At 41.1% G+C, this 14,957-nt stretch overlaps 2 protein-coding genes across 5 annotated transcripts in view; one reads left to right on the top strand and one right to left on the bottom strand.

Annotated features, from left to right (window-relative positions):
• The window catches only part of LOC140673566 (ribonuclease H2 subunit A), a 214,554-nt gene that overhangs the window by 25,860 nt on the left and 173,737 nt on the right, over window positions 1-14,957 (bottom strand). The gene's annotated exons all lie outside the window — the stretch shown is intronic.
• Window positions 1-14,957, top strand: part of LOC140673568 (uncharacterized) — a 186,841-nt gene that overhangs the window by 27,331 nt on the left and 144,553 nt on the right. Inside the window, exon 1 of one of the 2 annotated variants that reach the window (XM_072906581.1) lies at window positions 6-314. The exons of the other annotated variant lie outside the window; for it this stretch is intronic. Coding sequence (XP_072762682.1) covers window positions 146-314 — 169 coding nt within the window. The 5' untranslated portion in view covers window positions 6-145. Of the gene's footprint in view, window positions 1-5; window positions 315-14,957 lie in introns of those variants that run through there. 2 annotated transcript variants of the gene reach the window in all.

Genomic DNA, 14,957 nt, shown 5'->3' with positions numbered 1-14,957 from the left:
GGAGTCCGAGGAGGTGGTAGCGACGGCAGTGCTGCTGCTGCTGCTGCTACTGCTACTGCTGGTGCTGCTGCTGCTGCTGGTACCGTTGCCGACGCTGTCGACTGTGGTGGTGGTGGTAGTGGTGGCGGTGGTGGTAGTGGAGGTGATGGCAGTGGTTCTGCCGGTGGTGGTGGTTGTGCCGATGATGCTCGAGGAAGGTGGAAGACCACCTGGCAGCGCAGGGTGGAAAGAGCGCGAGGAGGACGGAACTAGTCGGAGAAGGTCGAGGGGGTTTCGGGGAGCAGGTGGACGAGGAAGAGGAGGAGAAGGGCAGGGTGAGTGAGTTCGAGTTGGTTCCTGGGCGACTGCGCCGTTCTCCAAGTCGATGATCGCTGCAAAATCTTCCGTCTCTCTCTTTCTAGCGCGGGGCGCCTCTCTTTCTCCCTCCCTCTCCTCCCTCCCCATCTACCCTCTCTCTCTCTCTCTCTCTCTCTCTCTCTCTCTCTCTCTCTCTCTCTCTCTCTCTCTCTCTCTCTCTCTCTTTCGGTGCGCATTCCCTACGTACGCGCGCGTTTCTCACTTCCACGCTCGTGCGTTTATACATATATATATACAATATGTAGACGTATACGTATATACGTGTACAGACATTATATGCGCATGTGTGTGTGTGTGTGTGTGTGTGTGTGTGTGTTTGCACGAAAGTGGACGGAAGCGCGCTCGCGCGCGCGTCCGTGTGGACGCTAACGAAATTGGCGAAATACGCTCCGCTTCGGAGGAGAGTCGGTCCGTCTATCCGTCTGTCCCTCTCGAACCCGGGTCGGCCGGCGTATCGCGTCGTCATCGTCCCTCTTTGGTCCGCCAACCGCCATCGCTACCGCACCGCACCGCGAGACGTCGGGTCTCGGGGAAAAACGGCCGGCGGACGAGAGGATAACGCGGAAGTTAGTTGGCGATCGTCCGGAGCGATCTTCCGTACATCGGGCTTAATCCTGTGGCCCGGTAATAGGATCGACCGGCGATCCCTCTGGGAGTATCCTGGCGCGACTCTCGAGATTTTCGAATTTATGGGGGAATTGCGGGCGTACGTACGTTTCTCGAACGCCACCGTATGGAATATGCTTCTCGCCATAAATCCGAAATTCCGAGTGGCCCGTACGACATCGCTCCATTGTCGAGCCGAGAGTGTAAGGAGAATCGTCCTCTCCGCGATTGTCCTGCGAGACCGCCCAGTGACAATTGCCAGAAGGAGAGAGAGAGAGAGAGAGAGAGAGAGAGAGAGAGAGAGAGAGAGAGAGAGAAAGAATCTGCGAGATATATATTTTATTTATATAAATCAAATTTATTTCCTTTCTCATTTAAATTAATCTCATTGGATTGAAATCAAATATCGAATTTTGTTCACACGTGAATGATCTTTTGTCATTGCATCCCGTGTATATAGTATATGTATCTTTTTATTTACTCTTATATACTCTGCGACTTTTCGCTTGGAACGTATTACAAATCAGCACAGCTTCAAATTACAAGTCTAACAATTCCTGCAAAGTAGTTCAAGTACAATGCTATTGTTTCAATGATGTAATATTATTTTAGAGATAAACTGTGAATAAACAATGAGATAAACAACGTTACGATAATGAATCTATAATTAGTTTACAATTTAACGATTCTGAAGCTGTGCGTTATGCAATATGTACTCGGAAAATCTCGGGATGAGTATTATTCCTTATTTGAACTATGAGAGAGAAAGAGAGAGAGAGAGCGAGAGAGAGAGAGGGGTCGATATCAACTCGTTCGCACAGCGGCGTAATGGGCTTCCCCTACGTGTTACGTTGAAAAAGGCATAAAAAGGGTAAGAGGAATGGCGTTTCGTGCAGCCACTCGCGCACGGGAAAAGGAGCGCCTGGCCCCCCGGTAGCGAAAGAATTTCTCTCGCATTTCGAGTTATTGCACTTGACAGGTTTCTCGCCCCTGCGCTCGCTCCGCCGCGTTACTTGGGCCGAGTGCCGGTGAGCTTGCGGCGAGAAACGGGAAATGGGAGGATAAGGCGAAAGTTAGTTGGTGATCGTCCGTGCATCGAGCTTTAATCCTTTGTCCCGGTAACGGGATCCCGACGTTAAATCCCCTCGGTCTCGCATCCGCGCGCGGAGGATCTTTCGCGTACTTGTCTAAATAAGGCCAGTAATTTAACACCGGAAGGAGCGAGCGAACGGTCATTTCCACCACTAGTAAGAATCTACCGGACCTCGTAAAGTATAAAATTCCAAAATACTCCGCTTCTCTCCCCATTGACTTTTACATTATTTTATTTTTCTCCACATTCCGCTTGCTTCTATCTTTTATTCTTACTTTTAATCGTTATAGTTTTCACTGCTGTATGTCGCGGATAAGTCGTGTAAAATTAGTAAAGACTAAAAAAATGATTGTTGTTTTTCAACGCCTATGAATTTCAAACTTGATCAAATTTTGCCTCCTTTACTTGCGCGCTGGAATCTTGCGTCTTTTTTTTTTTTTTTTTTTTTTTACTCTGGTCTTATATTATTCAGTTTTTAGCGGCGATAGAGAGCTTTCGCGGTTTCTCCTTGAATAACGCGAGCAGTTCTTTAGTACCGAAAGGAGTTGGGTGCGATCGTTTCGACCGTCGGCGAATTCCGAATGGGTAATCCCCTTTGGTTACTTGATAGACTTTTGCGGTTTTTCGACCTTCTATCTACTCTGCTTTCTTACCACTCTTCCGTTTTTCGCGGCTCCCTTGTCCAAATAACACGGGCGGCTCTTTTAATACCGGACGGGTCGAAGGGGCGAATTTGTCCGTCGTGGAATTTTAAATGTGAATAATCCCGCTTTCTACTTGCGAGATTCCAACATTTTTCAGACTGTCCATCGCGTCTTCGCGCTCTTTAATCTTGAACGGTAACAGGACGGCTGTGCTGTATAAATAGTTTTATTAAAAAAAAAAAAAAGAGAGAGAAAGAAAAAACTGCCGCTTTACGGATAGATGAGAATTTTTTAATAATTTTTTCAGAGAAGATTGCATACAAACAGAGATTTTACCAACTATGTATAATCTTTATGAACGATTTTCTGACTCTGAGAGAGAATGGAAATTCTGTTAACCGTGCAAAAACATAATATTGGCGCAAACGTTATTCGAGGATCGAATCGGAGTCGCGTCTTCGTCGCGCTCTTCGCATAGTTACACGTAACATAAAGCAGGTGGAAGAGTGTTTCGCATAGTTTCTTGTTGCCACGAGATACAGGTCGTGATATAGAATCTCTTTCGCGTTTACGAAAGTTATTGTGCTCTGTAAGATCTCTCTTCCTGTACAGCTAGAATAATCTTATAACGCAAATTTTTACCATTATTATTTTACAATATATATAATCATTTGTGTGTGTGTTTTGTATGCTTTTTTATTTCGTGATTTGACCAAGATAAATAAAAAGAAAATAAAAATAAGTTCTAGAAAGGCGTGCTACAAGATTCGTTCGACGCGATCGAAATGTTTTTTTTTTTTTTTTTTTTTGTAGAATATCACTTTAAATTCGATAACATAATCAACATGATGTTTTTAAACATGATCGAAATTTTGTTGGCCTTATTATTTAAGACGTTCCATTTTTTTACATGCAACGAACCTTCAAATATTAGTTTATAAAAATAATAAGCATTTTAAAACTTCTCATCTATACGTCTTGGCTCGAAAATAGAAAGGAAAAATATTCTCCACACGTGAGACATCATATATTCTCTCAATATTTCATTACATGCCGTCGGGGATTATTAAGACTCCAACAAATAGATCTTTGTTCTCTCTTTGCTCGATAAAACATTGAGGGAGGAGAAATGGAAGCGACTAAAGTGATTGCGGAAGCCAATATGCATCTACGAACGATCGAACCGCAAATTCCTCTGTAGAGTGTTACGACGCGTTCGGAATTTCGTTAGTCGCTGCGTCGATTAAATAAATTTCTCGGCAGCGGCCAGCAAGCTGAGGAACGAAAGAACGCGGGGAAAACATTAAAGAGTTTCCTTCACACTCGGGAGTTTCCGCAACTCGATAGCTTTCTCGCCTTCTCGGCTCTCGCGCTCCGACCGGCTCTTCTTTGGCCGACCTACGTTGCACAGAATAAACGGCCAGTGGATGAGACGATAACGTGAAAGTTACTTGGTGATCGTGTAAGGCAATCGTCCGTGTATCGTGCTTAATCCTCTGGCTCTCTGGTAACAGGATCAGCTGGGGAAGAAGAAACTTTTTGGAAGCGCGCGCGCGCGCGCGCGCCAACCGATTAAATGCATCCGCGTATTTGCCGACGATACGCTATCGGATAAATAATCGTTGTTTTATTAAGCAAGTTTGTAAATTAGTCGAGAAGTCAGCTCGTCGAATAGCGGAAGGAGATGTCGAACGTGCGTAATTGATTAAACGCGTTTTAATGAATTCGCGAGCGAAACGAGAATGACGACCTGTTGAAGTGACTGCTGTCGATTAATTTGGAGCCTTCTTTTTTTGCAATGCCGTTGCGCGCTCGTTGAGCGATTTTTGCATTTAATTATGTGCATTAAAATGCAGGAAACGCGTCGAGGTACTGTATTAGAGACGAGGTCTATTATAAAGCAATCGTGAGTAGCCGGGCGTAAACGTGTCGATTTTATATTCTGTAAAATGAGCACCAATCGATATTCGAAAACCATTTGATGAAATGATCGCCGCCGAGTGGATTAACCGGAAGTTCGGAGGGCACAGGAGATGGTAATTACAATAGATCGCTCGCATTTGGCTCTCCATTTATGGATGGATAACTCTGTAACGTTCTCAAATTTCTGACAACTCCGGAGTGGATTACGGTTAGGATGCTTTCGCGAAAGAGAAAAGCGATCTGTATATGATGATAGCATATTGTACTCTCATCACACAGTTAGTAATATAACAAAGCGATTTTGTTCACGCATTTTTCGAATGTTACAAATCAAAGGTAGCAAAAAAAAAAAAAAAAAAAAAATGGAGAGAAAATTTAAAGAACGCTTTACAATTAAAATTAGAAAAATAAAAATTTATAAAATGTATATAAATATTTAAAAAATTTAACTATGTTGCGTTTCTTTCTTCCTTCAATCTCGATAATTATTTAACGATATTTTTACATTCTTTATCGTGATGTATTTTCATCATTACATTCATAAAGAGATACCTCTTCAATAAATAAAATATATATATATATATATATATATATATATATATCTGGCAAATACGAGTTACAAAGTAATTCGTATTATTGATCGCAGTTCATGTTTAACTCAACGATAACGAAATTTCGGCGTCTCCGTCCGTGGGTCGATACAATGTCGTTCGGGTCGCGGGCAGAAAATTTCATGTTGATAAATATTGCATAAATATAAGACATAAAAAATGCAAGCGAAAGAAGCGGCGGGTTGAGGAATTTCCTTCACGTTCCGAGATGCCGGGCGATGCTGCTTTCGACGGCGCCAGACGGCGTTGTAACTCTTGGACCGACATTACCGTGGAGCCCTGCAAGAAACGCGACGGACCCCCTGCACTGCCAGACGTAACGATCCCGCATATCGATCTTAATTCCGCAGTCTGGTGAGCAGATAAGCGGCCGGATGCTTAGCATTCAGGCGATTTGAATTTTTAGCCGGCTAGCCAAATTTAGTCGGTTCTCTCTGCTCCGTAGAAATCGCCGTACGCGATTTGCCCGTAGAACTCGTCCTTGCAAATACGTTATTCAGACGCGAATCCTCAAATACCAGAGACGGATCAAGTTATCTTGAGACAGTGGCGCGTCTTTTGTCATACATATGAGAAGAAATCGATAAAGGAGCGGACACAATTTTTATTGCCTCTAAAATGAGAAGAGCTTTGGGGGAAGCTTGCATTAATTTTATTTTTTGGCTTTATTTTGATTTATTTAATTTGGAGAGAGATTTAATTATTACAAATATTTGTTCAGTATATTATTCCGTTTAAAGCGTGTTTTCACGTGTTTCAACCGCAACGTCACACTCGACTGAATGTTTTTATTATTTAATTGCATATTTCCTCGGTCAGTTCGCGCAGAAAATGTACGATATAAAAAATGTAACGGGTAATCAAAGATATGTATGTGTCGACATCTCTTCCCTCTCGTTCTTCTTTAGTCGCTTTTATGTCGATGATGTCCATTGCACGTGGGGAAACGGGTCGCGGACGGACATGACGGCCGGTATGAAAGTTAGATGGCTATCGTCTGGGTTGAATTTTTTTTATTTTATGTGCATCGTTGTTCGTCGGGTTGGCTCGTATCAAAATTAACACGCGAACCGATGAAAGTTTTCGCATCGATTTTTCCCTTTCCCCCGTGAAATTTCACTCACCGTTTACAATCATGAAACGGAGAATATTTCGTGATAACATAATAATTATACGTATATATTTTTTTTAAATCACAATCAATCTTTAAATTGAAATTTTTTTTGTATCAAATCAGCGCTGTTACAATTTATTATTAAACTGACCAAGAAGAGAGTAGCGTAATTCGCATGGAAACTCGTATGATGAAAAAAAAAAAAAAAAAGAGAGTATTAAAGTGAATGGCTATTTTATCTGTCCGGAAATTTACCCGTCCTGATTCGGGATCCGCTTCAACCGCGTCGCTTTTATCTTTTTTAGCCGGCGTTTGTTAATTGTTATGAAACAAACAAACGAAATAATATTGCGAAAATTTCTGTACACAATATCAATATTGAATTAAACCGTTTTTGAAGTAATGACACGTGAGAGGAAAAGCAAGGGAAAATGCATCACCTGTAATCAAACTGGTTTCCATTTTCGGATAAATTTTTAATAAAAATTGAAAGGGTTAACGGTGGTTTTGGTTAGGTTTCTCCAGTTTTGATTAAACAAATTGTGCAAAATTCACTCTTGCGAATATAAGTTTACCATTTATATTTCAAAGAGAGAAAGAGAGAGAGAGAGAGAGGGAGAGAGAGACGGAGACATTGTCGCAAGAGCTACGCATTAATTTCGCTATATTTGCTGCGCTTGAATCGTTTATGTGTTGACGATGTAAATGAAGCGAATTGCCAGGCACTTACTGCGAGCTATTTAAGAAATCATGAATCCAGCCGTAGTAGCGCATGTTCCGTGCTATCTATATCGCTATCTATATGCTTCTCTCTGTCTGCCTGTCTGTCTCTCTCTCTCTCTCTCTCTCTCTCTCTCTCTCTCTCTCTCTCTCTCTCTCTCTCTCTCTCTCTCTCTCTCTCTCTCTCTCTCTCTCTCTCTCTCTCTCTCTCTCTCTTTATCTATCATCTGTGCACATTTCCCGATGCCGCTGTGATTTCGTCGGCGAGGCTCAACTTGTCAGAGCAAATGATAACGCCGAAAGCCTGTACGATCATTGTAATTCACTCGTCGTTTAATTCATGAACGTAATAACGAATGCGCCGCGCCCGCGATAATGTATTTATTCTGCGATTTACATTCGGACGCGATTTAAATCATTGTACGGATAATTATTGCACTTATATCGCACGCTCGTCGGCGCAATGTAGTAAACTAATTTTCATGGAGCGTTTCGTATCTCTGATAGAAATATACACGTCGCGTGACCAGTAGGTAAATGAACGCGTTTAGGGCAGAGAATAAACGGTTAGACAATTAAACTTCCATGCTGAATCAAAATATGATTCTGTCGCATCTATATAGATATATATTTATCGATTGAGACATTTGGCTGAAATAATTACCTCTACAGATATAAATGCGCGCTCTCTCAATTATATCTCGATGACATTCGGTGATGGAATATATATATACGTTATATCCATAATGTGTCGACACAGGAGAAAATTACATCGCTTCCAAGTTTAAGGCGCGGCAACTTATAGGGGTTGACCTATCGTTGACACATCGATAAAATTGCGCGGGGGCGCGGCACTGCACTTACGGCAGGCTGCTGAAAAAATGATGCGAAGATAAAAGTGCGGCCAACTCGAAGCGTTCTCATGTAAAGTAAAGGCCCGCGCCTCGGCCTCGGCCTCAGCCTTCTTCCGGGAGACGATAAACGCAAAAGTTACATGATGGTCGTCTAGCATGATCTGTGTTCTTAATTCCGGCCGAATAAAAAGCCGGATAATGGCGGAAACTCGCTCGCATGTTTCCCGGGAAACAGAATGCCCCCCGAAGACTAACGCGCCGCTATTACCGTTAGCGAAAAAGCATTCCTCACCGTCCGGTAGACGCCTCTTCGTACCGTGCCATGATATTTGCAGGAGAACCTGAGTGGACGAGGTCGATATGTAACATTCACGGCCGTTCCGAGGTGCCCGACTTTAAACTTGAATTGATTGTCGCTGTAGCGCGATCTATTGTACGTCCGCTCTCCATCCGTGGGTTAACTTCGCTAAAAACTGTGTGCCACCGTGAAATTGATAGTTCGCTGAATGTTCCGGGATTGATCTTCCGGCCGTAGCTGCCTTAACGAGTCGGTGTTTTCTAAACAAAAATTCAACGAAAGGCCATTATTCGGGGAAGCTATTTCGCTCAAACCTATTTTATTTCAGAGAGGATAATTAATCAAATTGAAATTAATTCTTTAAAATAATTTACAACTTCAAAATTTAATTTACGAATACATATTTCTTTTAAATTTTTTTCCACTCTTTTTAAATAGGATAATTTTAATTCTTTTGTATAGTATCAAATATCAAAAAACTTTTTTTTTTTTTTAATTTTTTTTTTTAAATGCATTATACATCTGACGGGTTAACATGGCTTGTTTCGCGGCGTCACCGCGTTTACTTTTCACCATGCTTTTTACCGAGGGACGCGATTTAAAAAGCCGCGGCAATGTCGTCGTCGTTTCTTAAAGTTGTCTTGCCTTTAAACGCTAATGAAACGGTTGAAATAAGTTGGCGGCGCCTTGCCTCGGACGACTTACAAATTTACTGTATTTTGAGCAGAGGCTTCGCAGTCCGCCCCGGCTCTATTTTCTTACATAATGTGAGAAAAACGAGGGCGACGACGCTGGCGGCCGAGACGGTGGCGAAAAAGTTGGGCGATTACAGTATGATTCTTTTTGCCTCGACGACTAATCGATTTAATGCGACGACTTTCCGAGGTTCGTTTCGCTATATATATATATATATATATAAATGCTCTAATATACGTTGTTCTGTTCTCGTGTAATATTTAAAGCAAAAACGGAAGGTACTTAATATCGATCCTCGATGCTGACAATGAGTTAAACTATAAGGATTAAACTTTGTGGTACTTTAAGTCTCCTTATTGTGTACTGTACTTCTCTAAATCTAGCATCGTATTGGAGTCCATTGTTAGTGCTATATCCCAGGCCCATAATATTGCAAGGGCTGGAAGCGGAATCGGGTTAGTCAATGTGCCTGTATTAAGAGTACCGACCGTTAAAGGGCCATCCGTCATCCGTTAACGATTCGCATCGCGTTCGAGTAGCTCTTACGCATTAATGTTCATTCGATACTCGCGGTTATTCCCCAGCGAGAGGTCCTTCGAAATTTCACCGTTCGACTCGCCATCCCGAAATATCGCGTAATTCGACGATCGATGACGGAATTTGGCGCAAAAATTTACGCGCTTTCTCGCTGACAAATGGAAATTGCGAATTTCGTACTTTCGTTAAGAAAACGCGGTTATTACTGTGGCTTGTAAAAAAAAAAAAAAAAAAAAAAAAAAAAAAACAACGAAAAAATTAACCACGCGTCAAGGAAGAAGAACGTCGCGGGATACAAGAAGATTTAATTATATATCGCGTCGCGACAGCGTCGTCTCGGTATCTTAATTCAGCGGATATCTCTCCGTACAGATGCTCTCCGGCAAAGCGAGAAGAAAGCCAAAATTACGAGGTACGTACGTGCAGCGTACGCAAACTCCAAAGTAAACGTGTTCTCGCGAGATAGTCTCGTTATTTTCTCGCACCGGCAGAGAAATTTGTTTTCCTTCTCTCCCTCTCCCTCCCTCTCCCTCTCTCTCTCTCTCTCTCTCTCTCTCTCTCTCTCTCTCTCTCTCTCTCTCTCTCTCTCTCTCTCTCTCTCTCTCTCTCTCTCTCTCTCTCTCTCTCTACACCTTTCTTCTCGACCACCAAATTCTCGATAATATGCTTAAACGTGAAATCTTACGGGGCTTGAAGCACTATTGGACTCGCGATTGGACTCGCCGTTTAGACCCGATTTGACCCGGAAAATGGCGGCGTCGCGTTACGGCGAGACGTAAAGGGAAGAGATGAATATAGGATGGCGCGATTTTACGATTTTACTTCGAGCCTCTCTCGTTCTTTTGCCGCTGTCTCTCCTCCAGCCAGGCTAGTCAGCAGGAATGGGATACTTTCTGCCGGATACCCGCTGTGTCACGCGCCGAGGGTAAATGGACGGACGTTAGGAATTCTCTCTTTTCGCCCGAAAAGGAATCACAAATAACACTTCGTCGAAAATATTCTTGTCTCGTCATTGCCTTCCGTTCTGGATCGCGGATTTAGCATTTCCGCCTAATTTCATTCGTCGGTTTATATAACTCTGCTCGAGCTGTGCAGAGTCCCTTCGCTTAAAATGTGCGTAATGTAAAATGCACGTTAAATGATATCTCGATACAATAAACTCCGTTAAACTTGTATTTATGGTTGAACGAGATAAATACAATCCCGCAAATTATATATATACATATGTGTAAGGTATAACGCTCACACTTTTGACTGCCAAGTGCTGTCATAAAAAGCTACGATAGCGTATATCGATTCCGACACACTTGGACTCGAGGGGTGAGAATTTTTCCGCAAATGCCCCGTTTTTACGCCAGGTCTTCTATCGCGACGGAAATCGGCGCGCACGAACGCTTAGCGAATGGTTCATTCATCGCGCGATTCGCGCTGATAGCGTCTAGGAGAAGAGAGTTATTCTTTCCTGCAAGGTTATTCCTGTGCAAATACGAAGGGTTGGCTGGCTGGCTGGCTGGCTGGTGGAATGGATCGGGGCACGTGCCGGGGCTGCGCGCGAACGATATCCACTCTCTCGATCTCTCACGCTTCATTCTTCATTGAACGGAATTGGCGGTATACGCCAACTGTTATAGCTATCGTTACGCTCATTCTATTATAGCCCCGGGAGACAATTATGGGCCGGTAATGGGCCACGAGTTCGAAACGGTTATTGTGGCGCGCCAATTTCTTTCGGCGATCTCTTTTTTCTTCCTTTCTCTCTTTCTCGTTCTCTCTCTCTCTCTCTCTCTCGTCTCTGACAAAGTCAACGAAGACTCGACCACTAAACTGACCGTGACTCGCGTCGGCGATAATCATGGAATTTATTTAGAGAGGACGTTGATTAATTTCTTTCATGTGCGACAAATCTTTTGTTTCAAAGCAATCGTATTTCTTGAATTTAGAAAACGATATATATTTTTGAATGCAAATATAATTAGATAACGTGATGTTTTTAGGCGTATACAATATTTATTAATTCTTTGCGTCACATGTATGTTTTATCTGTGCAAAATGATAAAGTAGATTTAAATGCGATAAATAACTGTGTTAATCACGCATGCTTTTATTCGAGTAATTTGTGGATATTAGCAGAAAATCACGAACAATACAACTGATTTAGTTTTAATATGCAATTCCCTTTTGGCAGAATGTTCTACATGTGCGCTTTGTTGTCGCGATAAATATTCTTTCTCAAAGCAAAAGCCCTTCATAATCCGCTATAACGTATATAATGTTTTATAATTTAATATTTTTAACGTATGATAATTATACATATTTTACGTTTAATATGCATTCGTATATTTTTTGCTCCCTCGCCATTTTATTTTCTAAAGTCGGCCGATGAATTATTACTGTGAAAACTGTCTCGATCATTAAAATCTCATATACGATTTTATTCTGCAAAATCTTCGCGGAGAACGCCGGAAGGATTTTCGAAAGCCAAGACGGAGGTTACAGTGTATAATCTCTCTCTCGTATCCGTCCTCTCTTACGCGCACGAAAGTTTGGATTTTCAAAGTAGCGAAGCTAACGTGTTCGTCCCACACGCGGTTTCATTCACGAGTCAACTGTAGCTTTCTTGCCCGTGGGCTAAGAAAATGTTTCAAATTATATGATTTTAGTGGCACAGGAAAAATATATCACTATGTCAATTACGTTATGTTACTCAACAAATCGTACAAATCAAATATTACACGTTTGTGTGTCTGTGCATAGATGTACATATATTAACAGAAATATTATTTCAATATGTAATTAATGTTTAAGCTATATTTACATTAACGTGAATTATCAATAGTAAAATCGGAACAGAGAATGTATACCCAATAATTTATCTTAGTAAAATGTAAAATTCATGACGTTCATTCGAAACGTATCTCGTTGTATATTTCGGAAATGTTTTTTAACGTGATTTCAAAATGTCAAATTTCTTTCTTTTCTTTTTATCACAAATGTGATGAAATATTTAACATGCTCGACGAGATATCGGTCGGTGTTTTAAGATTAGAAGCATTTTATACAGCCAATTCGTAATATTGCAACTCACCTGACTGTGTGTTTTTTTTTTTCCCTCGCGCGAAGAGAAATCGGAATTTTTTCCCCCGAATAGCGATGCGTCGTGATTTCCTGACGCATTGATGCGAAATTGTAACATTTCATTTTCTGGACGAGTTCAGATTCCTGACTTCTAAGACCGCTGCTCTTCGTCTTTCCCGCCTCCTCTTGTCTTTTCCAATTTGTAGCGCTCGGCCAAGAAACAAGCACTCAGAGCCGGCATGCCACTCACGAACAATTTGAATATTTTCCATCGGTGATTCCTTGAGAGGATCAATGAAATGTGGCAGTAATTGAAGAGTCCCTTTGCGCGGAAATGTGAATGTTCTTCTTCTTTCTGATATCAAATCGAGAGTCCGATAAAATCTTTTGTATATGAAATCGGGTCGCGCGCGCGCGCGCGCGCGGCACTAGTTTATTAAATATATACGCTGTAGCCGTCCGACAGAAATCGATTTATCTGCAGTAGCATCCGCGGGGCCAGTACGCTCGCGCGTACTCGATTTTTAATTTAGGTAAACCTCGTCCGCACGTGTATCCTTTAGTAATGCACAAACGATGCACCCTCTCTGTTATACATTTTAATTCTATATTAATAGTTTATATCGTTACAGTGTACATGTGTCATAATTTCGCGAGGTATTTTGGTTGGCAAACGTATTTCGAGATAAAGAGTTAACGAAATAAATTCTTATCTATTTGCTTTTTTTTCTCGGATAGTTTTGATATATTAAAATTAACAGATGCGTTTCGTCGATACTTTGCAAAGCGATAGCATGATATTTGAAAAACAAAAATTAATATAAATAACAAAATGAGAAGGCTTTAATATATTAAATAATATATTAATTTTTGTTAAATAATATATTAATATAATACAGTATATAATATAATATTTAATATGATGAATATAATATAATAATTTAATAATATGAAAATTAAAGTAATTCATTGTAATACGCTCGGCTCTTATTAGCCGACTATTAGTCTATTTAAATTTTTTTTAAATTAATACCCAATATTTTTTTATTATTTTATTACTTACGTGCTAACATTTTATTTGAAAAGAACTCGTATTTTGATTAAAAGTGTACGTAGTTTTAAACAAAATTCTATCCCTCGCCGGATGGTTAACCGAGTTGAAAAATGATATTATCTGGGAAAAGTGATTGAAACCGCAGTTTTCATGTGTCTTTCATGTCTATTCGCAAACATGTGAAAGGAGGTAAATGTGTGTCGGTTAACAATGTTTGTTATTCTAATAAATGTTTAATTGCGGAGAGAATTCTAAAAGAGACAGGGAGAGAGATCTATGTTTCGAGGTTTCCTGCATATGTTATTCTTCCGAAGCGACATACAACTGTTACAATTATAATGGCCGGCTTTTATTACGAGACGTGGATGAAAAGCAGTTACGATATCTCTTCCTGTGTACAAGACTACGGTGTTGTTGGCGCCATTTCCGGAACGACACTAGGCAGTCGAGAGCCGGGATTGAGTTAATTCGAAGTCAAGATAGTAAACTACGTTCCCTCGTTCATAAATACAAGTGGTCCAGGCAAGTGGTTTCCCTCTCCCTCTCTCTCTCTCTCTCTCTCTCTCTCTCTCTCTCTCTCTCTCTCTCTCTCTCTCTCTCTCTCTCTCTCTCTCTCTCTCTCTCTCTCTCTCTCTCTCTCTCTTTGTCATCGGTTTGTCGGACGTGCAAAACGCGACAAGTGCCATTTCGCGCAAATGAGACAAACAACGCGCCTAAATATCAATCCGACCTGTTAAATATGCTTCACACGAGATTTAATGCTATTACGTTACGTTACGTTACGTATAACCAAAATCTTATTACGGTCCAATCGTATTTTACATACATACGCATCATTCGCAATTATAATATATATATATATATATATATATATATATATATATATATATTTTAATCAGGTTTTATAAAATTTACATTAAATAAAGTTAGGAAAAATTTGTTTTTAAGAGTCACACGATGCTTTTTTAATTGATCTTCTCTTCACTCACGTGATTGTTGTGATAGCAGAAAGCTGAATGCAACGAGCTTTGCGATGCATTCAAACGCAGCGCAATAGCCATATGCTTCTACTACTGCGATTCAATGGTATTACTGTTCGCCGAGTACGTAGTCGCAAAGCATATGGTTATAGTCAGCTAAGTGTTCCCTTAGCGTCGCACTGTGGAATGGCACTAATCCTTATGTGAAGGATTTGCCTTACGTTCTCGTGAAACTCTCTGCGAGCTCTAACTAATTATACGCTCGCAAGAGGTAAGTACGACGCGAATCTACGACTGCAATTTTTATAAATCGTAATTTTCGATAAAAGCTGCTCTCTCGTCTCGTCCCGTATCTCTCGCTACCTCTCTTTCATTCGGCGTGCCATAGAGTGGCC

Source organism: Anoplolepis gracilipes, chromosome 14 (genome assembly GCF_047496725.1).
Source record: "Anoplolepis gracilipes chromosome 14, ASM4749672v1, whole genome shotgun sequence".
NCBI classification, from domain to species: domain Eukaryota; kingdom Metazoa; phylum Arthropoda; class Insecta; order Hymenoptera; family Formicidae; genus Anoplolepis; species Anoplolepis gracilipes.
This window is presented reverse-complemented; position numbering and strand designations above follow the sequence as displayed.